This window comes from Vitis riparia, chromosome 7 (genome assembly GCF_004353265.1).
Source record: "Vitis riparia cultivar Riparia Gloire de Montpellier isolate 1030 chromosome 7, EGFV_Vit.rip_1.0, whole genome shotgun sequence".
NCBI classification, from domain to species: domain Eukaryota; kingdom Viridiplantae; phylum Streptophyta; class Magnoliopsida; order Vitales; family Vitaceae; genus Vitis; species Vitis riparia.
This window is the reverse complement of record NC_048437.1, coordinates 5,764,997-5,787,811: the sequence shown is the minus strand read 5'-3', so window position 1 is coordinate 5,787,811 and position 22,815 is coordinate 5,764,997. Positions and strand designations below refer to the sequence as shown.

General features: G+C 37.4%; 4 protein-coding genes across 10 annotated transcripts; 2 read left to right on the top strand and 2 right to left on the bottom strand.

The window, feature by feature from the left end:
• The first annotated feature begins 1,487 nt into the window (after window positions 1-1,487).
• LOC117919248 (DUF21 domain-containing protein At2g14520-like) lies at window positions 1,488-4,902 on the top strand. Its single transcript, XM_034836382.1, has 11 exons — window positions 1,488-1,683; window positions 2,110-2,186; window positions 2,297-2,380; window positions 2,798-2,911; window positions 3,030-3,116; window positions 3,268-3,407; window positions 3,510-3,597; window positions 3,837-3,910; window positions 4,054-4,181; window positions 4,266-4,528; window positions 4,619-4,902. Exons 1-11 carry the CDS (start codon window positions 1,506-1,508, stop codon window positions 4,661-4,663), a joined length of 1,278 nt encoding a protein of 425 aa, XP_034692273.1. The 5' UTR covers window positions 1,488-1,505; the 3' UTR covers window positions 4,664-4,902.
• A 681-nt stretch (window positions 4,903-5,583) lies between these two features.
• Window positions 5,584-9,897, bottom strand: LOC117919247 (putative pentatricopeptide repeat-containing protein At5g65820). 3 transcript variants are annotated; one of them, XM_034836380.1, is made up of 3 exons: window positions 7,521-9,897; window positions 6,625-6,953; window positions 5,584-5,976 (listed from the first exon to the last, which is right to left on the bottom strand). In XM_034836380.1, exon 1 carries the CDS (start codon window positions 9,735-9,737, stop codon window positions 7,710-7,712), a length of 2,028 nt encoding a protein of 675 aa, XP_034692271.1. In that variant the 5' UTR covers window positions 9,738-9,897; the 3' UTR covers window positions 5,584-5,976; window positions 6,625-6,953; window positions 7,521-7,709. The 3 variants fall into 3 exon arrangements, with proteins under 3 accessions (XP_034692271.1, XP_034692272.1, XP_034692270.1); XM_034836381.1 differs by lacking the exon at window positions 6,625-6,953; XM_034836379.1 differs by lacking the exon at window positions 5,584-5,976 and having other exon boundaries at window positions 6,415-6,953.
• Window positions 9,898-10,204: 307 nt separating this feature from the next.
• LOC117917514 (pentatricopeptide repeat-containing protein At3g49740) lies at window positions 10,205-15,181 on the top strand. Of its 5 annotated transcripts, none has more exons than XM_034833816.1 (6): window positions 10,205-10,344; window positions 11,146-13,368; window positions 13,534-13,696; window positions 13,773-13,916; window positions 14,641-14,745; window positions 15,001-15,181. In XM_034833816.1, the coding sequence occupies exons 2-3, from the start codon at window positions 11,415-11,417 to the stop codon at window positions 13,620-13,622; spliced, it is 2,043 nt and encodes a 680-aa protein (XP_034689707.1). In that variant the 5' UTR covers window positions 10,205-10,344; window positions 11,146-11,414; the 3' UTR covers window positions 13,623-13,696; window positions 13,773-13,916; window positions 14,641-14,745; window positions 15,001-15,181. The 5 variants fall into 5 exon arrangements, with proteins under 5 accessions (XP_034689707.1, XP_034689704.1, XP_034689706.1 ...); XM_034833813.1 differs by adding an exon at window positions 10,675-10,843 and having other exon boundaries at window positions 11,146-13,696; XM_034833815.1 differs by having other exon boundaries at window positions 11,146-13,696; window positions 13,797-13,916.
• Window positions 15,182-16,550: 1,369 nt separating this feature from the next.
• On the bottom strand, window positions 16,551-21,644 carry LOC117917303 (squalene epoxidase 3-like). Its single transcript, XM_034833530.1, has 8 exons — window positions 21,119-21,644; window positions 20,046-20,157; window positions 19,675-19,849; window positions 18,937-19,105; window positions 18,545-18,763; window positions 18,090-18,365; window positions 17,386-17,664; window positions 16,551-16,923 (listed from the first exon to the last, which is right to left on the bottom strand). Exons 1-8 carry the CDS (start codon window positions 21,602-21,604, stop codon window positions 16,819-16,821), a joined length of 1,821 nt encoding a protein of 606 aa, XP_034689421.1. The 5' UTR covers window positions 21,605-21,644; the 3' UTR covers window positions 16,551-16,818.
• Window positions 21,645-22,815: the final 1,171 nt, after the last annotated feature.

Here is a 22,815-nt window from a genome sequence, read left to right as displayed (position 1 = left end):
GTTGGTTTGATTTAGATGATAGATTTAATACAAGTTGGTTTTGATTTTAAATCTAATTTATTTGAAAAATAATTAAAATCAACTTAGACTTAAAATTTAAAATTTTTAAACAAAAATAAAATAAATGTATTTAAATTAATTTGATCATGAATGAATAATAATAAATTAATTTAAATATAATATGTATACATATATAATAATAATTATAAATATAAAAAAATCATCAAAATTGAATAATTATAGACCATAGAAAAGAAAAGAAATGTCATAGAATGTCAGTTAGTCTTGTTTTAATAGATTAGGAGACGATGCTAAACCTGATTTTAAAAGCCATTTTTGTAGGGACCCCTCCACCTGATGACACGTGGCACGCTCCCCTATCCGGACTCCCTATGGGAGGCATATGGCACTCTCAAATATTATACCCGGACGATGCTCTATCCTACCCGAACCTATTATCCGGATCATTGACTGTAGCGAGCAAGCCTTGCTGAGTCATGGCAAGTCGCCTTCCATGATCTCTGACAGCCGTCTATAGGGTGATGATGACCCTGCCACCACCTAGAGGCATTATGACGAGCCAAAAAGTCTTCCCACCATTAAAGAGGAAGGCAAAGCTTCTGACACTATATAAAAGGGTCTTCACACAAGGAGAAAGGTAAACTTGCTATCCCTAAAAAAAGGTCAATATCTTAATCTCGGAATCCATGGCTAACATAACTCAATTTTGGTTGAAAGCATGCGTCCACTTGGCAACAACGTGGATCTCTGGGATGCAAGGCATCAACAATTTTGAGTGTTAATTGTTTCTCATTAGCTTGGACTGATGCTAAACCTCATTTGAGGACTAATTCATTTGTTGAATATAGAGTTCAAAGGTCCGAGGATGGTGGAAGCATGTTAGGGAGGCAAACCGACTCCAAAATGACGGGAAAATACAAGGAGTCAATATGAGTTTGGGAGATTCAAACTGTTATTGGGCAAATTTTTGAAGGCTTCCAAATATGTGTGTAAAATATTATGTTTTTTGAATGTCATGTCATTACAAATTTTTTGATGTGAGATATGCCAGAGATATTCATGCGTTAACTAAGAAATTCCGATCAACCTGATAGCCCACATGTCGACATGCGTAAAGATCCAAATCGTCCAGAACTAGAGTTGGAAGACCAGTGATGTGGCTTGTGTTTTTCATCAAAGAATGTTGAGGATTCTCTCATGAGTCACGTCTGAGTGTGACACTGAAGTTGCTCCATCAATCCAACTGACAAACCAACACTGTTGACACAGCTTCAATCCTTTCTGAGTCCGAAAAGATGCCCAATACATAGAAAAAGTGAAAGCAGATTGGAATCAGATTTCATTCTGGCCTTGTCCAGCAAGTTCCAATTATTGACTTTCTTGCCCATCCCTGTTTGCTGTCTGTCCTAGCCTATTTGATGAAATAAAAGCAGTGCTGCAAAGAAGAAAAAGAAGAAGAAGAAAGAAGGGCTTCAATTATTTGAATGGCAGTAGAATACCGATGCTGCGGAACGGGGTTCTTTCTTCACATATCGATAATAGCTTTGCTAGTGTTGTTTGCTGGATTGATGTCTGGACTCACGTTGGGCCTCATGTCCATGAGCCTGGTTGATCTTGAAGTTCTTGCTAAGTCTGGAACACCCAGTGATCGGAAACATGCTCGTAATTGCTCATTCTTGTTCTGCATTCTTAGTTTATGTCATATTGGAGTTCTCATGCCAAATGCTCTGCATTGTCTTCATTGTTTTTCACACATCTGAATCAGCATGACAATGTTTCTCCAGGGAAGCATATGTTTTGGGCAATTGAATTAATGCATATATGCTTTTGGGCTTGTCTCTAGAACCTCTATCTCAACAAGCTCGAGAGATGTATCTGTTAGTTCATTTTGCATTTCTTTTGGGGCAGGTCCTCAATAAACATAATTTCATGACCTCTCATTCCCATGACAAGATTCACTTACTGATATAGAAAATGATTAGTTTAATACTAAATCAAAGGTAACGTGAAAGGCATCAAAGAACATAAAAGTAGTGCCGGAATCACTACTAGGAAGAAAAGATAATCTATATTACTTTATCATGGCAGTGAAAATCCTTCCAGTTGTGAGAAGACAACATTTATTGCTCTGTACCCTTCTAATCTGCAATGCTGCTGCCATGGAGGTAAGTAATACTTATGGATTTCGTAAACAAGTTGTTTTGTTGACATATTATATATGCAAGAAAAAGGTACTTGATGTCCTAAATTTTACTTCTTGTTTTTTCTCTTTCAGACACTTCCAATTTTTCTCGATAGCCTGGTTTCTACCTGGGGAGCTATCCTTATTTCTGTAACCTTGATACTACTCTTCGGTGAGGTCAGTTTTTTTTTTTAGGTGTAATAAACAGTAACAAACATACATAATTTTGAATTCAAGACAAAAGGGTTGCATTCTGTTTGTGCCACATTGGTTGAATGTTCTTTGCCTTGGAGCTCCTCTATTCTGTTTCTGTCATTCATAATCTGGCAGTTGAAGAAAATGGATCATCACCATAAATAACAATTATAGAATAAGTTTTAAGATTTCATTCAATGACCCGTAAAGAAGACAACCATTCTGCAGTGATGAGCCTATTCATGACAATGGAATTGTACCAATGGGGCAATGCTATTTAAGTTTGGCTTCTCCATTTTTCTTTAGTTTCCTTGAGTAACTACAATTTTTTTGGGTAATCATGAAGCTGATTTCTCTATTTTAATGTGCTCTAATTGTTATATGCACTTCTATGTACAGATTATACCACAAGCAGTTTGTTCTCAACATGGATTGGCAATTGGTGCAGCAGTGGCTCCATTTGTTCGAATTCTCGTTTGGATTTGTTTTCCTGTCGCATATCCAATAAGCAAGGTGATGTTAACTGGATCACATACTGTTCCTATGTAGTTTTGAACTTGACCAATATAGTTCTATTCCAAACAGGTATATTTTCCCAAATTAAATTCTGATTATAGATAGCTTTTACCAGCTACTAGACAGATTGTTGGGGAAAGGACATGAAGCTCTTTTTCGTCGAGCTGAGTTGAAAACACTGGTTGATTTTCATGGAAATGAGGTATGTGTTTTCATCAAAGAGTTCCTTCTGCAGGGACCATTTATTGGTCAGTTATCGCAAAATTATTTTCTATAATATTGTGGTTATTCAATTCAAACTATATATATTACACCTAATGATGGTCATATCCTTTCTATTGACTGATGTGCAGGCTGGAAAAGGAGGAGAACTTACACGAGATGAGACAACGATCATCACTGGAGCACTTGAACTCACTGAGAAAACAGCCAGGGATGCAATGACTCCTATATCTGAAACCTTTTCAGTTGATATTAACGCCAAACTTGACAGGTATAATGTAAATATTGGGGCAAGTGAACATGACTAGTTATGTTGCATTTCTCATATTGTGATAGTGGGATGCATCAAACAATGGTAATCTGTAATATGCAGAGATTTGATGAGGCTAATCTTGGAGAAAGGACATAGCAGGGTTCCAGTTTATTCTGAGCAAGAAAGAAATATAATTGGACTTATTTTGGTATTTCTTGTTGATCTGTTCCTCATTTCACTCACTAATTCGTTATACTGACTTGATCTTTCTAAATATTTCATTTCGTTTAACAAATGTGTTGCCAGCCTCTTTTTCCATCTATACAACAAGAGCAGCTTTAGTTCATATATTTTCTTCTGAATCTGCTTCATGTGACACAATCTTAGATCCTCTGTTCTACTTCTTGGTGTTATGATTTTTCCCATTATAGTTGTCTTAAATTGCAGGTGAAGAACTTATTGAGCATCCATCCAGAAGATGAAGTGTCTGTAAAGAATGTCACTATTCGTCGGATCCCAAGGTATTTGGTGGAAATTCCAGCACTGAACATAAAATGAGATTTACACTTGCCATGCATCAACACCTGTTCTGTTGAGGAAAATAAACATTACTGCACAATATAAAATCAAAGGACTGATGTTTGTATAATGGGTTTTCTGCTAGAGTCTTGGAGACTATGCCTTTATATGACATACTAAATGAGTTTCAGAAAGGTCATAGCCATATGGCTGTTGTTGTAGGACAGAACAGTCACACAGTGGAGCATTCTGGCAGTGAACTCCCAACTGATGGTAAGCACCAATTCTCTCAAGAGTAATATATATGCTTCCCTGGGAGCTCTTCTCCTCCTTTATTTAAATAGAACATGGATGCAGTGAAAGATGTGAGGGTGGACATTTATGGGGACAAGCATTATCCCCAAGAGAAAATGTTGAGGACCAAGAGAACACTCAAGAAGTGTAGAAGTAACACTGACGACACAGATAACTCAGAGAGAGGAACCTCAAAGAGCAAGAAGTGGGGAAAGGGCTTGCACCCAGAAGTTCTGAATATTGATGACACTCCCCTTCCAAAGCTCAGTGAAGGAGAAGCTATTGGCATAATAACAATGGAAGATGTCATTGAAGAAATCTTACAAGTATGGAGAACAAAACTTACTTGTGCTTCATTCTTTTAGCACTCCTTCAATATGCTTTTCACTTATCTTCAATTGATTTCGTTAATGTAGGAGGAGATCTTTGATGAGACAGATCATCGCCATGAAAGCTCGTAGTTTCGTTTTTTCTGTTGCCAAGCACACTACAATAGTACGAAGACTATTACTCTGGACGGGAAAGAAAAATCCATTCCTTATCCAAGAGCCGGAAATTCAGCAGGTGGGCCAATAAAGAGATTTGAAATTGTACTGATGACCATGAATTATTTTCTGAGCGAAAAAAAGTAGTTATTCTCTGGTTGCTTTTTGTAACTGATTTATGTATTGGAGAATAAAGAGAAATAATAATAAAATAAAATAAAAAATATATTTACTATGCAAGTTAAGCAAAGTGTCTATGAGTAGGATTGCTCTTCTTCCTCAGCTGCAGCTTTCATTTCACAAAAACAATTTTTGAAAATAGTTTTTAGAAACATTGTTTAATTATTTCAAAAGCAAAATTTTGTTTGAGGAATCAAATATGAAAAACAGTTTTTTGGGCTTATTACCATACACACATACAAAATACAAAAGTTTATAAATTATTCTTCATATTTCCGATTATTGCTTAGAACATTTTATAAAAAACAAATGAAAACACAACAAATTTACTTTCGAAAATAATTTATTTTTAAAACAGATTTCTTAAAAAAACAATTTTCGGTCTAGGCGTTCCTATTTAATATCGTCATCACCAAACACAAAAATACTGATGCAATCTTGAGGATCCCTGAGAAGTAAGGTATGTGAAAATTTAGCATAGTTTCTATATTGAGAAACATGATTTAGGTTGGCAATGAGTAAGAGTACACGTACAAAGAATCTTGGCTACTCTCTGTGCTGAAGCGGAAAGGAATCGATACTCAGCTGCCAAGAAGATTCCTTGATTCCAAGCTCAAGTAGTATGACTCTTTTGTTTAAGTTATTTTCCATAATATGTCATAGGCTCATAGCTGTACATTAATCTATTTCATGCATTATACCCTATGGAGACACAATACTGCTGAAAATAACGCAGTGAACGAGAAATTTCTTATTCTAGATATATATTCCAACAAACACAGAGAAAAACATTCCAGCAACAAGTAGAAATGCTATTGATACACTTGAATCCATCTGAACCACCCAAAAGAATAGAATAAATTCCATATGGTCTCTTCACATAAGCAATAGTCATAAAGCCTCCCTTTCACTTTTGGCAAGGGAAAGTGGCTGTGGACAGAGACTAGTTCATCTTGACAGCAAAAAATTGATTACTCCTTTCTCCTTTTTATTTTTGTGACTTTTCAGCAACTCTATCAACATAAGGAGCTCTATGATATGCTGGGACAGTTACAGGAAGATTTCCTATCTTATGCCTTTAAGATGGGGAAAATTAGACCCAACGCATCCTGGAAAAGAGAAGCACTTTCTGAGTTATTCTCCTGTTTGCAGAGAATCATACACAAATTCTCTCACCGCACTAGAGCATTTTTTCTTTGAAGTGTTTTCTCCAGAAACAAGTATGGAAAACCAACAGAACCAAAAGGAAAAACATAAAAATGAATAGGCCAGATAACTATTTTATCCATTTAAAGCCATTCATTTGTAGGCACCATAGATGTACTTCTCCAAGCATATAAGAGAGAACAATGATGAGATAACTAAAATAAAGGCTGTAACTTCTATGCAAATTTCCTATACACTTTTGTTCAAAAATCCCAATGAAAGTTGGACAACCAACCATCCATGACAGTTTTTGAACAGTCAGCTATCTTAAAAATAGAAGATGTCTTTTGTTTATGTACAAGTCAACTTACTGGATAAGGCAAAATGGACAAACAACCTGCTAAACAATATGTCCATAATTTGCACAAGAAAAGTGGTACCAGGAACAACAACAAATCATAAGGGTATATGTATACCTAATCGACAGCAAAAAAGGATGCTTCGGGTGAACACCACATAATCATAAATAACTTGATACAAAAATAACACTAATTTGATCATTGATCATAGGTACTGTGTTAATATTTGACAAATTGGGAGAGCAACCTCACCTTGGGATGGCACAAGCAACTGCAAAAGGAATCATGCAAATAGAGTATCTTCACAGGACCTAAGCCTTCTTGCACAAATTCTCTTTGCTTGGCAATTACAAGTAGTTAACTTCTTTATACACAAATTAAGTTGTTAGTTGTTACTAATTAGTGTATTGCTGATTTATATTCCATAAGCACTTCCTTTTGATTTTTAGGTGTGCACACTAGGAGAACCTGAGATATTTGTGCAAAGTACTTGTCATAATAGATAGATGAAGCTTGAGCATTAACCAAAATGTCCTCCCACTTAAAACATTCATTTCTCCAAATCCATGAGCAGAGATTTCCTGAATTTCAATGTAATGGAAATATGTGAACAACTGGAAAAAGCTAGTGCCAAATGGATAAGTAGTAAGTGATCATGAAATCATCTGAATTGAGAAAACCAAAGCAATATCTGATTTAGATTGTGTCATAGAAATTTGTCCTGCATCACTTGAATATTTAAAAGAAAAGGTCTATGAAAATCCTACAAAACCCTTTTTAACGGGGTAGCAACAATGTAATCACATGACATTTTTGAATGCAAAATGGCAAAATATTTGTACAGTTTTAAAGTAAAATTCTGTTCCATATATTCAAATAACATTATAAAAATGCTTAGAAGACCAGCCGTTGCTCAGATGATTAACTGAAGCCTTTGGGGTCTTATCAATAAGATTTTCCAACATGATTTGAAGGCCTGACAGCTGAGTTTGGGACTAATTTTGCAAAGTTTCCAATTCTGGCTGAGGCTACATTCATGAATTGTAAAGAAGTGTCTAATTTTCAAAAGCACCAAATTAAACAAAAACAAACCAGTGTAAAAGTGGACAGGAAAGATACTAGATAGGAGAAGCAGCTTTTTCCCTCACCTTCTCAATAAGGTATGTATCATGATGTTCATCCCAAACACATCTGAATGAAAGATTTCCATGGGATAAAAGACTCTGTGTTTTCCCAGCCATGAAAATTGTATGTCCAAGTATAAGCTGGGCATCAGTCCCCTTCATGCAATCTGCAGTTGAAACTTTCTTTACTTCACAGAATCCCTCCCATTCAAACTACAAAATGTTAGCTCTACCACGCCCCCCACCCCACCGGCGTCTGCGAGCCCTCCTCTTCCTCCCATCCTTGGCCTCCTTAATTTTTTCTTTCAAGTTCCTCTCACCTCGCCTTTTATACATCTTGAAGGTCATTTCTCTCTCTGCAGCCATCTTCCTCACCTTTTCTGTGATCTCAGCAGCAATTTGTCTGTTATACAGTTTCCTCAGACCCCTCATGAGCTTGGCAAAAGTGTCAGGCTGTGGCATTACCCCTGCATCCATCATGTCCAAACAGTATGAACAAGCCTCTTTCACATGCCCATTTGAGAAAAGTGCATGAATCCAGATTGTCCATGCATACACATTGAGATCACATCCTTTTGTCATGATGCAACTCCAAACATCTTTACTCATTTCAAGCTTCTCAGCTCTTAATAAAGAATTCAATAGCTCCTTCAAGGTGCCATATTGAGGAGCAGACAGAAGACCTCTCCCAACCATCTCTTTGAAGAATTCACAAGCTTCAACCAGACAACGTTGGCTGAGGAATCCATGAATCATAATGACAAAGGTGTCAAGGCCCGGACTCAGTCCAGTTGCTTCCATTTCATTCCAAACTCGAACACCTTCTTTAATCTCACCCAGCTTGCATGCCAACCGGATCACTATGTTGTAAATATTGAGATCGGGAGTGCAACCAATTTTTCTCATCTCCTCCATGAGTTCTATGCACTCTTCCAACTCTTCCTTTTTCTCATGGGCTGCCATGATATGCAAATAAGTCATTGGATTAGGGGTATGGCCTTGTTGTATCATATTATCCAAAAGCTCATAACCCTTACTAATCTTTCCCCACTTGCAAAATCCACTTATCAAGGTAGTGTATGTCACAGCATCCGCTGGGCAGCCACAACTCTGCATCTCAAAGAAAACCCTCATTGCCTCCTCCATTTTTTCCTTTGCACAGAGGGCCTGAATCAAAGTCGTAAATGACATCACATTTGGTTCACATCCCTTCCTCCTCATCTCTTTCAAAAGATCATAAGCATCCACCATTTTCCCAGCTGCAGCATACCCAGTGAGCAGATTGTTATAAACCACAATGTCTGGTTCAAAACCCGCTTCCCTTATCTGTACTAATACATATTTTGCCTCCATAAGCTTCCCTTCCCTACACCAACCGTACAGCAATGAAGTAAAATGCTTAAGTGTTGGCGTAAAACGAATTCTCATATCCTCAAACAGTGAAGCAGCTTCCTTAACACTCCCATTCTTGCATAATGCATCCAACAAACACCCAAAAACATGCTCGTCAGGTTCACAACCATACTTTGGCATCTCATCCAAGACTTCAATTGCCTTTTTTACCATTCTTGCGGACGCAAATCTCCTCATCAACACAACAAACACATAGGGCGATACAAACTGGGGATTTTCCCGCCTCATTTCCTCAATTAATGCCCAAACAGCGCCAAATTGCCTCATTTTCCCCAAAATCTTGATCATTGCTTTGTACACTTCATAACTATGTCTATAGCCCGGTTGCTTTGATGCCCACACGAAGAACCTATAACCTAAATTTCCGGCATCGCCACAGCGATTCAAAACCCGTTCGGTTAACCCCGACCTCACGGCGACGCCGGATTCTTGCAAAGCCAGTTCCAGTTTTGGAACCCTAGAGTGGAATTTCCTTAGAATTCTATAGACCTTTTCGACATCAGCTGAAAATTCATCATAATTCTGATCATAAGTACAGTTTTCTCGATTGCTTTCCAGGCGTACAAGTCCAAATCCTCCTCTTCGTTCACTGAATGTGCAGTTTTTATCACCAAAATTCGAGAGTCTGTGATTTGGATGGACTTGATCTGTGTTTTGGGAATAACCCATTTGAGAATGAGTGGGTTTGAGATGGGGGTCGAGATTGTGAGGACCTGAAACATATGTTTCAATGCAGATCAGGTGGAAGGGAGTGTTTGGTTTGGAGGAAAATGAAAAAATAGGGGTTTTGTAGCAGAAAGCAGCTGTTCTTGAAGATAACCTCTGCATTTTCCTCGTGCTATTTCTACCACTTAAGTCAACTTCCTTACTTGCATTTCCTTGGAGGAAGGAAAAATCACGGCGATTAGGGAATCAAACGCTGCGTTTTCAGTCTTCCAGGGACAATCTCCCAGTACACAGCAAAAGGGAAGGGAAATGTTGAAGGAACAGAGGGCGAACGGCTGTCTCTGTTTATTTATTAGTTTATCTTGGCCCAATTATTCCATTAATATCCTTTTTTTAACTAATTTTAGTATATTAACTATTAAATTCGCTTATTTATTTGTTTTATTAAATTGATATTCTTCAAAAAAAAAAAATTAATTAATTTTATATATTCTTTAAACACTTTTTTGATTTAAAATATGTTTCACAGTGGTGATTTTAAGAAAAATTTCTAATATTTATAATATTTAAAAATATTTATTATTAGAAAAGTTGTAAATACCTTCAAACATGTTCTTATTTATTTTTAAATTTCTAGAAGGCCGGAGGGAGAGGCGCGCGAGAAGCAGGAACAAGCATTCCACAGTCCGCAGTGAGATTATATGCCACCGAGGAGACGACTCAGAGCTGAGATCAGATGCGCCGACGATCTCCAACCCGTTAAGGAAAGGTAATACCTTCTCCTTCTCCTCCTTCTGCATTTTTCCTATTTCTTTTTGTAAAATAAAAACTCTTTGTCCATTTTTTGGGTTTCATTCTTTATTTTCTGTCTTCATTTCAAAATTCGTTTCGTGGTATTTTGAACTTAAATCATGGGTTTGGTCTCCGGGGATGAATTATTATTTCTTTTTCTTGGAGTAACAAAAAACTTGCAGATTTGATAACTTGTATTGAATTTGAGATGCTCTTATTTTACTCCTTTTTCTTTTCGTGCCCTAATTTATCGTCCTCTAATCTTGTCTATTGGGTTTCAATTACTGTCAATTAATCTTATCTCAAGGTTCAGCGATGGCCATTCTTTGAAAGGCTGCAAGCGACGTAGGTTGACCATGGATATTGATTAGGAAAAATATTTGTGTTTATTGAACACAGTTGAAAAAAAAAAAAACGATTGGAGTGGGTGGTGGTTTCATTTCTCAGTTCACACCAGAGGAAGAATGCTGGCTGGGGTACGTGAATACATTCAATTCTTGGTGCCTCATGAATTGGCATCATTATGCTATATTCACTAGCTTTTCTTTCTCTAAAGTTTTCTAGCGAAACACTGAAACCTAGAGGCATAACAAGACTAAATCTTCATGTACTACTGTCTCTTGGTTCTGTCAAGGTTGGATGTTATTGATATTGGGTTTCTGTTTGTTTGTTATCTTGTTATAGACACAATTATTTTTTCAAGTTTGCCATTGGATATGAAAAGAATTTGTCATTAAATAAGCAGTTTAGTTCTTATTCTCTTAACTTGCAATTTCAGGGCACTAGAGATGAAAGGTAAACAATGATGTGCTTGGTTTTTATCTTGATTTGGAGCACTATGCAAGACCTGCTCAGATGGCCTCGTCGCAGGAGAGATCATGGCATTTCACTGGTATATTACCTAGAGGATGCCTGCTTTCCACACGGTTTTTGGTAATGCTATCTAAAGTCCTGTTACATTAACCAATACTATTAGCAAATGGATGAAATCTTGCTGAAGTTTCTGTGAGCCCTGTCATTCTGGAAATTGCAATGACAGAATGACAGATGAAACTCCCATGTTACATGGAATACATAAATATTGTAAAGACAACTAAAAACGCTGCTGAACAACTCATTAAAATCAACCAGCTACTTGCGGAGTTGACTCGCTCACACCATAACTCAGCCTCTGTCCAGTTATTTGTCCAAATTCACTCTTCCAACTATCTCAAACCAGACCATTTTACCCTCTCTAGCACCCTGACTGCATGTGCCAATCTTCGCAACACTGCATCTGGTAATCAGCTTCATGCCTATTCCATCCAAACAGGTCTCAAAGCCTATACACATGTTGGAAATACTCTCCTTTCCTTCTATGCAAAATCAAAAGACTTAGTTTCTGTGCAACGGGTATTCAGTGAAATTGAAAATCCAGATGTATACTCATGGACAACTCTGTTGTCAGCTTGTACCAAGTTAGGGCAAATTGGTTATGCTTGCCACTTATTCAATCAAACACCCCGGATGATCCCTGTAGTGTGGAATGCAATAATCACAGGATGTGCAGAGAATAAGCATACAGAGATTGCTTTGAACTTGTTTCGGGAAATGCACCAATTGGGTGTTAGACATGACAAGTATACTTTTGCTAGTGTTCTCAGCTTGTGTTCTCTGGAGTTGCTGGATTTTGGAAGGGAGGTGCATACACTGGTCATCAAAACTGGGTTTTTGGTTAGAGCTTCTGTTATTAATGCTCTGCTTACAGTGTATTTCAACTCGGGAAAAGTTGCAGATGCATATGAGGTATTTGAAGAAGCAGAATCCACAGTACATGATGATATTACTTTTAATGTGATGATAGGTGGCCTAGCAAGCGTGGGAAGAGATGAGGAGGCCCTGATAATGTTTAAAGAAATGCAAGAAGCTTGTCTCAGACCCACTGAACTGACTTTTGTTAGTGTTATGAGCTCATGTTCATCTGCAAGAGTTAGCCATCAAGTACATGCACAAGCCATCAAGATGGGTTTTGAAGCTTGTACTCCTGTAAGTAACGCGGCAATGACCATGTACTCCAGTTGTGGGAATTTACATGCTGCTCACATGGTTTTTGACAGACTGGAAGAGAAGGATCTCATCTCATGGAATATCATTATTATGAACTATGTTCAGGGGAATTTCTATAGATTGGCAATCTTGGCTTTCCTGCAAATGCAAAGAGCAGGGATAGAACCAGATGAGTTCACTATTGGAAGTCTGTTAGCAAGCTCAGAGTCCTTAGAGATTGTGAAGATGTTTCAAGCCCTTGTATCAAAAAATGGGTTGAACTCAAAAATAGAAGTTTCCAATGCACTTGTCTCTGCTTTCTCTAAGCATGGTCAAATAGAGCAGGCCTATCAAGTATTCAATAACATGTCTTCCCCTAATTTGATCTCCTGGAATACAATAATTTCTGGGTTCCTGTTTAATGGATTTCCATTGCAGGGCTTAGAGCAGTTTTATGAGTTGTTGATGTCCACACTCAAACCCAATGCATACACTCTCAGCATTGTTTTGAGCATTTGTGCTAGCATTTCAGCCTTGAGACATGGAAAACAGATTCATGGCTATATCCTTAGATCTGGGGTTTTTTCAGTTACATCTTTGGGAAATGCCCTCATTACAATGTATGCAAAGTGTGGGGATTTAGATTGGTCATTGAGGATTTTTAATGTGATGAATGGAAGAGACATAGTCTCTTGGAATGCCATGATCTCTGCTTATGCACAGCATGGGAAAGGAAAAGAAGCTGTCCATTTTTTCAAGGCAATGCAAGATTCAGGTGGAGTGAAACCAGATCAGGCTACCTTCACAGCAGTTCTTTCAGCTTGTAGTCATGCAGGCTTAGTTGATGATGGAACTAGGATTTTCAACTCCATGGTAAATGATTACGGGTTTGAGCCTGGAGCAGATCATCTTTCTTGTATTGTTGACCTTCTTGGTCGAGCTGGATATCTTGAAGAGGCAGAAAGACTGATAAACAGTAAGCATTTGAAAATAGTTTCCAGTATCTGGTGGACATTGTTCAGTGCTTGTGCAGCTCATGGTAATTTAAGGCTTGGAAGGATTGTTGCTGGGTTTCTCCTTGAAATTGAACAAAATGATCCAGCAGTATATGTGCTTTTGTCAAATATTTATGCGGCTGCAGGTCAATGGGAAGAAGCCGCTAACACAAGGGACTTGATGCAGAAAACCAGGGTGGCGAAGCAACCTGGATGCAGTTGGATTGGGTCATAAGACCTTCTAGAGCAATTACTAAGTGAGAATGAGAAGGCATCTCAGTCTTTTCCAAGATATAAGCTGGGTATCTGGTGAGTAATGCTCTTGGAACTTCCTTTCATTCTCTGTTAGGGTTTGTTTCTTCTTTACATTTTTCTTGACAAACAGAAGAAGAACCATCACCACTGCCAGAGACGTAAATTTGTCAAGAGATCCATCATCGGACAATTCTGGCTAGTTGATGTCGTGGCATGGACATCATCATTATTGGCACTGTCATCATGTTTCACCTTTGGCTTCATTTTCAGCAAGGTGACTTTTTCTTCCTTCTGGTTCTCTTTGTTTTGACAGGAAAAGTTTTTCTTTCATATTTTCTTCTCTAAATTTGAATCTTTACACTGGAAATTTCCTCGTAAAATCTGCCTTTCAATCATCATCTTCTTTGATTTCTTTTGACACAGGCTCTCTGGTATTTTTCTTTTTATGAAATGTTGATTTTCTTCAAGATTCTAAGGTCTTTTCTTAGTGAATCTGGTCCTGTTTTGAGTTTGCTCCATATAAAACACATGATTGTGGAATTTTGGGAATCCTGTGGTGTCTTTGGCCTTTTTTTTTCTTTGGCCTATATGATAAGAGCTTGTTTATGCATTTACCATGAAAGGGTGCTTGGTTGGTTTCACTATCGCATGAAATTAAATAACCTCCTAAAGCCTTCACATTTATCAGTTTGTAAGTAGTGGGTGTGTAGGTGATTTTAGACATTTAGGTGTTGTGGGCTATGGAATTCACTAAGGTGTTAAAGCACTAATTAATCCCAAAATGATTTGGGTGGATGATGATCACATAATTGGCAAGAATATTAGAGTTAGCAGGGGCCAAGGTTCAAGGTTAACATATACCCAAGTTAATATTTTAAGTTGTTAACTTTGTTAACCTTGTATCTTGGTCTCTGCTGCTAACTCTAATGTGAAAGCATGTAGTAAATTACATCTAGTTAACCTGTAACCAACTAGCGGTTTTATTTGCGTTCTTTCAGGAGTGGAAGATGGCCATGACAGCCGCAGGAATCAGGCCTTTAGCCACCTAACTGAAATAGGATAAGCTGTGGCAAGGCCAAATGAGCAGGCACAAACTGGGGGAGGTATTTGATCAATTTACTGAAGACCTTGAATTTCAGTTAAGTCTAGAGTCATCTGTATTCTATTCTTAATACAAAGTCCACAGACTCTGAATTTCAATTAGTCTTACTTCACCTAACTCCATGCTTCTACTCTATGAAACGGTAATCAGTTTCAGGAGGCCAGAAACTCGTCCTCATTGTGTTTAAAGCCCTTTTTTTTTCCCCTCTTACTTCAGTGGCTGTCAACCACAGCTTATTTTCTGCTGACTGTTGCAGGATGGACAGAGAGTGAAAATGACAGACCTTACGGTGCCATTTGGTCTCAAACTTTTTGAATTGGGCTTGAAGGTATGCAGGAAATTTAGCTCGCATCTTTTTTCGTACTTCTAGTGATTGCGAGGAGCTCCCATGATGACATTGCACATAGAATGAAAGAAAAGTTGCAACTCTTTCCCAAGCATTCTTTCTTGCCCCACCATTATAATTATTATTATTTTTTATTAGAGACAACTATTCAAAGAAAAATAAATGTGAAGAAGGATGAGAAATCCTTTTAATAAATACAAAATCCTTGTATAAAAAATAAATAAATAAATAAAAGGATAATTTGTACACAATAAAATAATTATAAAAAATAGTTTTTTATTGATTAAGCAGTTCTCTTCATGGTTGAGATTAATTATATATCTTTGTAACTGATTGATTTAAATGTACATTTCCCATGTTGATGTAATGGAAACATGACTGCCTCTCAATTTCAAGGATGATCTTTGATTTTGATCTTTAGATATAAGCTTTAATGGATGTTAAAAATAGTTTTCTAACTTAATAAATACATGAAAATAGATTTTTGAGAATTTTTTTTTTTTTTAAACAAATTTTTTATATATATAATAAATTAAAAATGTTTTTACTTTTCAATGTCTTTTCGAGTAATTTGAGGGAAAAAAATTATAAATATAGAAAATTAAAAAAAAAAATCATTATATATAAAGGCATATTAAAAAAAATTGAACATATAGAAAATATTTATGATTTTTTGTATTATATATATAGGTATAATATCTTTATAGAAAATTATTAATTATATTTGAGTTTTCAAGTAGGATTTTGTTTTTTTAAAATAATTTAAAACTGTTTTTAAAAGTTATTATTAAAATTTACTTTTGAAAATCGTTTTGCAAAATATTGTCAAGTAGGCAATAATATCCATATAACCCTTGCTACCCTTATCACTGCCACAAGACCCATGCCCTCTTGTTAATTACCCCAGTCATCCTTGAATTTGAATGTGGGAGCATGGTAAATTTTTGAAGTCCCACAAAATATTTTAGTGCTTCAAAACTCATATTAGACCATGGAAATTATTCCAAACCTTTTCCTATTTTTCAACTTGACCTCTAAGCTGGAAAGCAATTAGCAACCTGACTTCCAACCGATCCCGGTAAGAATCTGGTCAAGCTCTCTATCCCCTTACCCTAGTGTCGTTTGCCCAATAGAAGAGGAAAAGAAAAAAATGTACTAAAACTGGTAAAAATCCTACTGATGCCATTTTTATAAATAAAAAAAATTTGCAAGTAAAAAAAAAAGAGAGAGAGAGTGAGAGAAGGCCATGATTTTCACGGGTGGACCAGAGAAACTGCCACTGGTCATTAACCATTATGATCTGATCAGGGAGTTAGCCTGCATGGGCCAATTGAGAACTCGGATGAAGGAAATTCAGTTTAAGAATCCGGAACAGCACTCAAGATCTACCAAAACGTTGGCTCCATTGGCACCCATCATTTCTCAATTTACACAAGCAAACTATCAACACCAATTTAATATACACGCAGAATGGGGAGGATTTCATTGAATTATATTTGGAAAAGTCAGCAGAACACATACCCCTGGATTCTAAGTGGTTGCTCATTTATACATTTGAATAACCGTTTACAGTCATCTCTTGCACAACGGTCATTGAAGGAAACATTTGGCATCCCAAGTCTACATGGGAGTATAGTCATAGATACAAGCTACTTTGTCGAGACAACATGAAAACCAAACAACAAACTAAAGCTACTTCGACTTTGAGCATGCCATTTGATTTTTATCTCATTTAGCAGGAGGAGCTCTGTAGTATGCTGGCATGGTTACGGGGAAAAACATTTGCCTCACTCCTTCTGCCTTTATGATGGGGAAGATTATACTCGATGCAGCCTGGAAAAGGTGAAGAGTTTGTTAATAAGAAGGAATCTCTTTCTGTTCACTATATGGTAGGGATTTAGAGTTATTTTCCTTATTTGTAAGGGAACAAAAAGGTCCTAGCAAATTTTTAATTCTAATACAGGGAAGTACACAAAAATAAATATATAAATAAATGCACACCAAACACTCTCTGCAACTATAAAAATTAGCATATTCAGACCTTTCTTTTCTCCTATTAACGATCCTTGTATATTAGGCTTCACCCAGTTTTGATCTTTTATATATTTATAAAATAATTTTGTGATATAATAACAGAGTATATTTAGCACTACAACCATGAGTAAGCAACAAACTTTTTGGATGCCCAAAAATCCACGGTGATAAAGGTAAATAAAGGCATGGAAAGAAAATCAAGATCATCAGCATTACTCCCAATAGGTGTATACTCTGTCAACTACAAAGGATATACATTACCGAAATCAATCTGGCTCCAATCCACAAGCGTTTGAGTGAAGGAAATGGTAGCAACAGGCGACCAACACCATATATAGCCACAGCGAAAAAGTGGACAACTAGGCTCAAAGGGCGAGGATTCAGACCAGAGAGTAAAGCCACTGGACCTGCTGAACAAACACCTCCGATACTCAAGTAGTCAAAACAAGCCTCTCGCATTTCCTTCCTTGCTTGATCAGTGGAAGCACAAAACACCTTGTAAAGGGCACCTGCCAGAGTATTAATGGTAGATGCCACCGGCTGCAAAAAAAAAAAAAGCACAAAGTGAGCATTTTGAATTTTAGTAATTTGATTGGCAGCACTGTAGCAGGTGTGCCCTGGAGTGTGCTTGTAATCTAGTGTAGTGCCAGGGGAATTGGTGTTGGGGTTTAGGATTTAGAACTTTTAACACTCCTGCTTTCACTATTTTAGTGCTCCTACCAAAGAAACAACTCTATTTTCTTATGATGAGCATTGTTCCAATGTCAATCTGAATCTTTATAATCAAGCAATGTTTGTCTAATCCTTAAATGCTCAGTATTTAAACTAGACCTTTACTCTGCCTCACATAAAGTTGATTCAGAAGATTGTGTACAACTTATTTGAATCAAATTATAACCCTCAAAACAAAGTTTCACTCCCTCTTCAGTTACAATGTCACAACATACCAGCAGCATGTAGCTTACCTTCCTCAAGGTGTAGAAGGATTCAAGATATTTGCTCAATGAAACCGCATCATTCAGGTTGGACAGGGGCTTAAGAAGATCTCGTAGTACAACAATATCAGATAGTGCCACAGTCATTCCTCCGCCAGTTAAAGGATGGCGCATATTGAAGGCATCACCCATTAATAAGGCTCCAGGTGTAGGATAAGGATCAGCTGGCATGCTTCTATTGGGCATGGTCCTTATCTTTCCTTGATCAATTGCTGAGATAAAGGCATCATAAAGTTGAGGTGGAAGCTGAAATGGACAACCAATTGATTAGTCTGATGTATGTAGTCACATGTTCTTGTTGAAGTCAAAGTGAAAGATTGCAGATGAGAAAACCAAGTTAATAACTAAAGGGAAAACCACCAAAGCAACTAGGAAAGCATCATATTTTGACAATTTAAAATCATGTATTAAAAAGCAAAAGATACCTGGGGAGCCACCCTGGTTTTCAAATGGTTGGCCATTTCACCATTGGCAATAGAAGGTAACTTTTGTCCAGGAACATCAACCAAGCAACGGACCTCGGTACTACTAATTGGATAAAACAAGATGGGTGAAGGATCTGCCAAAATAACATGTCCGTGATTCGCAAAGGGAAGCTGACAGTTCTCCAGGACCAATCCAACAAAACAGGAGGGCACATCTACCTGTAAAAAGTTTAAAAAATGAATAAGTTTGTTTCATGGGAAAAAATTGAACTGTGTGCCAGATTCAGAGGATGAGATGAAAATGCAGAAAGTATCACCAATGGTCATTTCACAAAAGAATATTTAAGTAACCAACCAAGGAGAGTATTAAGAAGGTTAAGAGAGCACTTCACCTTAGGGTTACAAAGTGAGCGACGCAAATTTGAGAAGCAACCATCACACACAATTGTAAGTGGCGCATATGCTTTAAGTTCTTGACCAGCCTTCGTTTTGTATTGAACCCCCTTAATAGTCCCATTTTCTTCAAGGAGTGATGTTACTGTTCCTTGCTCCATACGTACACTGGACAGAAAATTGAACGTGACATGTTGGCAAGATGATAAAAAACTGAACAATAAACTATACTTAAAGATAACACATGGTAATATGGAACATCCACTGGAATAATATTCAACTTAACCAGAAGCTATGCACAAGGAAAGCAATAAACAGTAGTGTAATTGGATATTAATATGCTGTTCATATTTAAACCACCTTCCAACAAATAAATCAACAGAATACTAGTAGATCTCAGCAAGCATTTCCTGATTTAAGGGTGGCAGTCAGGTTAAAATAATACGAGTACTTACATATTTGCAGATCTTGAACTAGAAGCAAACTAATTCTCCAAAACAAAGAAAAAGAGAAAAAGAAAATTCCAATTCTCCAAAACAAAAATGTAAAAAATTAGAATCTGAATCAGAGAACTGACTGCAGTTTTTCTGGTCTGATCTAGCCAAGTTTAAAAAACATGCAGGCTTACCACTTGTGTAATTTACGATGATACCATTATTACTTCAAATCATATGGAGAATTACATATACCAAAAAAAAAAAAAAAAATTATACACAAAAATGGGCAAGAAAGAATACTTGGAAAGAGAAGCAGCTTTTTCTCTCATCCTCTGTATGAAACGACCATTGTGGAAGCTCCTTCCCGCCACATCTGAATGAAACTTTTCCAATGGGTAAGAGAGTCTTGTATTTTTCCCATCCTTGAAAAGAGCATATCCAAGTACCCGCTGAGCATCAATTTCCTCCACACAATCTGCAGCCCAAGCACATATGTTTATATTTCACAGCTAAAACAGTTCTCAGAGAAAAGAAGCCAGAAAATTCAATAACCCAATGTTAATATTGACCACTCAGAAGTTTGTCAGAACCAATTTCTTCAATAGTCCCAAATTGTATCCTCCTAAAAGGCTAGTATAAGCAAAAGGATGCATGCTAACTTTCATGCTTACCCTCAAGGCCCAATTCAATTAGTTTCAGGTACCCCCCTGGCTGCAGCAATTCACCAACAATTCTGTCAGGCTCCGTCAAGTCTCTTTCAATAATGTGAACTCGTCTTCCATCCTGATATCAGCAGTAGAATGTAAGACTGGAGTTGACAACATTTGCAGCACTAAAGTAAAAGATGAAAATAATCAAAATATAGTAACACAACACAAGTTTATGCCCTTTGAAATTGATGACATATGTTTTTAAGGGCGAAGCATGAAATTGGGAGTAATGGAGTAGGAAGAATTTAAGAAAATTTAACACAGATTGGTCAGATATCACCTTCAACCCACCTAGACCTAAATTATCACTTCTCCCAGTTTAAATGCTGCCTTTTATCAAAAGACTGATGGCCATTTGCATCTTCCATTTCCAGGAAAAGGGCAAGTAAATTGGAAGCTGACCCATGGTTTAGAGGTTAACATAATTCATTCCATGCTAAAACATTAGAGCACTCCCCACTAGTTAGGTTAACATAATTCATTGCTAATTCTAATATTTTCGTCAAATTTCATGATCACCACTCTAGCCTTAACCCCAATTGTTTTGGAATCAAACAGGTTAGCTGATAATTTGAAGACTTCATCACGTAATTCCAACCTCATGCAACAATGGAACAGCCGAAAACCTTGTCATTGTAACTGCATAAACTCTTATTATATCCACCAGAAGAAGACCCATTGAAGGCGTCACAAGATTCCCCAAGTTCCATCATCACACGCTTTCTAAATTGGCAGAAATTTCTCAAACCAATAACACGTGAATGAAGCACCTTGAAATCATGAAGAAAGTGGAAATGGACATCCAAGGAACAGAAAAAAGGTCGCAGAGCCCCATCAACCATGATCAATATCAAAAGAAATCAAAGAAGAAGAAAATTCAGAGGAACATTTTCTTGGAAATCTTCATTTTCTCGAGAGGGCAAAATGAATTTCATGTGTGACCAAACACAATCAAATCCCCATTCAGGAAAAATAAAATAAAATGATATAAAACCTCTAGCGAAGCAAACAGAACCAAAGGGACAAAAAGTCACCTTGCCGAGAGTGTGGGCGAGGGCGGAACCGGCAACTCCGGCGCCGACAATGATTATATCGGTGCCGAAGCCGTCATCCTGGCGACATTGCCCGATTTCGGAGCTACTCGTAACAAGCCCATCTGCACGATGGTGGCGGGGGCGGTTGTCTTTCCTCTCTTTATCACGTAAAGCGTAAAGGAGAAACCCCAACACAGAAGCAAAGAAAGCTCCGAGAATGTAGGGGTGGAACATCTTCAAGCGCCTGTGGGAATGTGGGGCTGAAGACGAGATCGAGCAGTGTGTCGAAACGACAACGTTTCTCTGGGGAGCTGTGGTGTTTCTGGTTTGGGTGAGGAGGAGAGAGCGTGGCAATTTATAGAAAATAATGGGGTGGTGACATGGACTCTGGGGTTGAGCCCAGTGGCAACGACGTTCCAGTCGGTGCCGGTGGTGGGTCGGCGTGGTGTAGACTCGGGCATGTAACATTTGGTTTGGCTGACTCATTCACTCGATTGCCTCTGACTGCTGAGTTGGCTTTAGGCTAATACCTTTTTTAACTAGTAGGATTTTTTTAGCCTCTAAACATCTCCTTTGTGGGGACGCTATTTGATTTGATTATTATGATACAAGCCATTCAGAACTAGAAGACAGCTCAGCTTATAAACTTATAAAATTACATATTTTTTCCGAACTTCTTTCTCCAAATTCAACAGTAACCCCCACGGGCCCCACCCGTGTCTATATGTGGAAACGTACGTGGCAGCATGTGGATCGTCCAAGGGAGTGGGGCCCAAGTGATTTTGATATATCATTTAAGCGCGTGTCGAAGACTCGAAGTACCTCATTGGCTGAGATTTCTCCTACAAAAATAATACTAAAATTATAAACAAAGAAATAGTTTCGTCTTGATTTGTCTGATCAGGACTGGACTGCGAGACTAGTTGATTGTCTCGAGCGTGGAAGGTGAACTCCTTGTGTTCTCAAAAGAAGAGTCGCGAGCGTTATGATTTCTATTCAAACACAAAATATTTTGTAGAATTAAAAACAAATGTTTACATAATAAAATTCAAGTCAACCGAAAAAACTAACACCAACCCACTCATTTTCCCTATAAATTAACAGCGATACCAGCTTGCCTATATTTTAGACATACATAAGAGACCCGACCCGACCCACTTGGCAGTATAAAAACGCATGGACCCATCAATAAATTTGAGATGGGTGAGTTTGAAAGCAAGAAGGACCCAAAAAACGATACATTTTTAACCACTAAAATTACGATTTCGATAAATATTAAATTGATACGGTGGAATATTTTTTTAAAAGGTTGAAATTTTCGAAATTTGGGCATTGTCAGATGTTGGAGGGAATGGAGCATTGGACATTTGGACTCATGGTTTGAAGATGGGATTTGGTTTTGAATAGGGTGCGTTGTCTTTAATGAATCCCTCCTTTGTCCATGTGTGTCTGAAAGATAAAATAAGATATGGAGGGTTTGGGGTCTTTGCACCCCCCACATGTTTGAATGGAAAATGCTTCTCTCTCGGTTTTTTTGCTAATTCATTACATACGGAAGGTAATAAATAAAGGGTAAAAGAAAAAAGAAAAAAAAATTGTATATATAATGTAAAAATTAATAATATCTAATAAAACTCAAAAAAAAAAAAAACATATAAGAATTAGAGGTGGCGGGGTTACATGTCCGTAGCAGCCAC

Bases quoted from the DNA above. Each gene is read 5' to 3' on its own strand.
- LOC117917303 (XM_034833530.1), bottom strand. From the start codon at position 21,604: ATGAGTCAGCCAAACCAAATGTTACATGCCCGAGTCTACACCACGCCG. The intron at 19,106-19,674 runs GTATTCTTTCTT...TTTTCTGTCCAG, and splicing joins AAAGCTGCTTCTCTTTCCAA to TGTACGTATGGAGCAAGGAA. The intron at 17,665-18,089 runs GTAAGCTACATG...TTTTTTTTGCAG, and splicing joins CCTTCTACACCTTGAGGAAG to CCGGTGGCATCTACCATTAA.
- LOC117919248 (XM_034836382.1), top strand. From the start codon at position 1,506: ATGGCAGTAGAATACCGATGCTGCGGAACGGGGTTCTTTCTTCACATA. The intron at 2,187-2,296 runs GTAAGTAATACT...TTTCTCTTTCAG, and splicing joins GCAATGCTGCTGCCATGGAG to ACACTTCCAATTTTTCTCGA. The intron at 3,598-3,836 runs GTATTTCTTGTT...CTTAAATTGCAG, and splicing joins ATATAATTGGACTTATTTTG to GTGAAGAACTTATTGAGCAT.
- LOC117917514 (XM_034833815.1), top strand. From the start codon at position 11,415: ATGAAACTCCCATGTTACATGGAATACATAAATATTGTAAAGACAACT.
- LOC117919247 (XM_034836380.1), bottom strand. From the start codon at position 9,737: ATGCAGAGGTTATCTTCAAGAACAGCTGCTTTCTGCTACAAAACCCCT.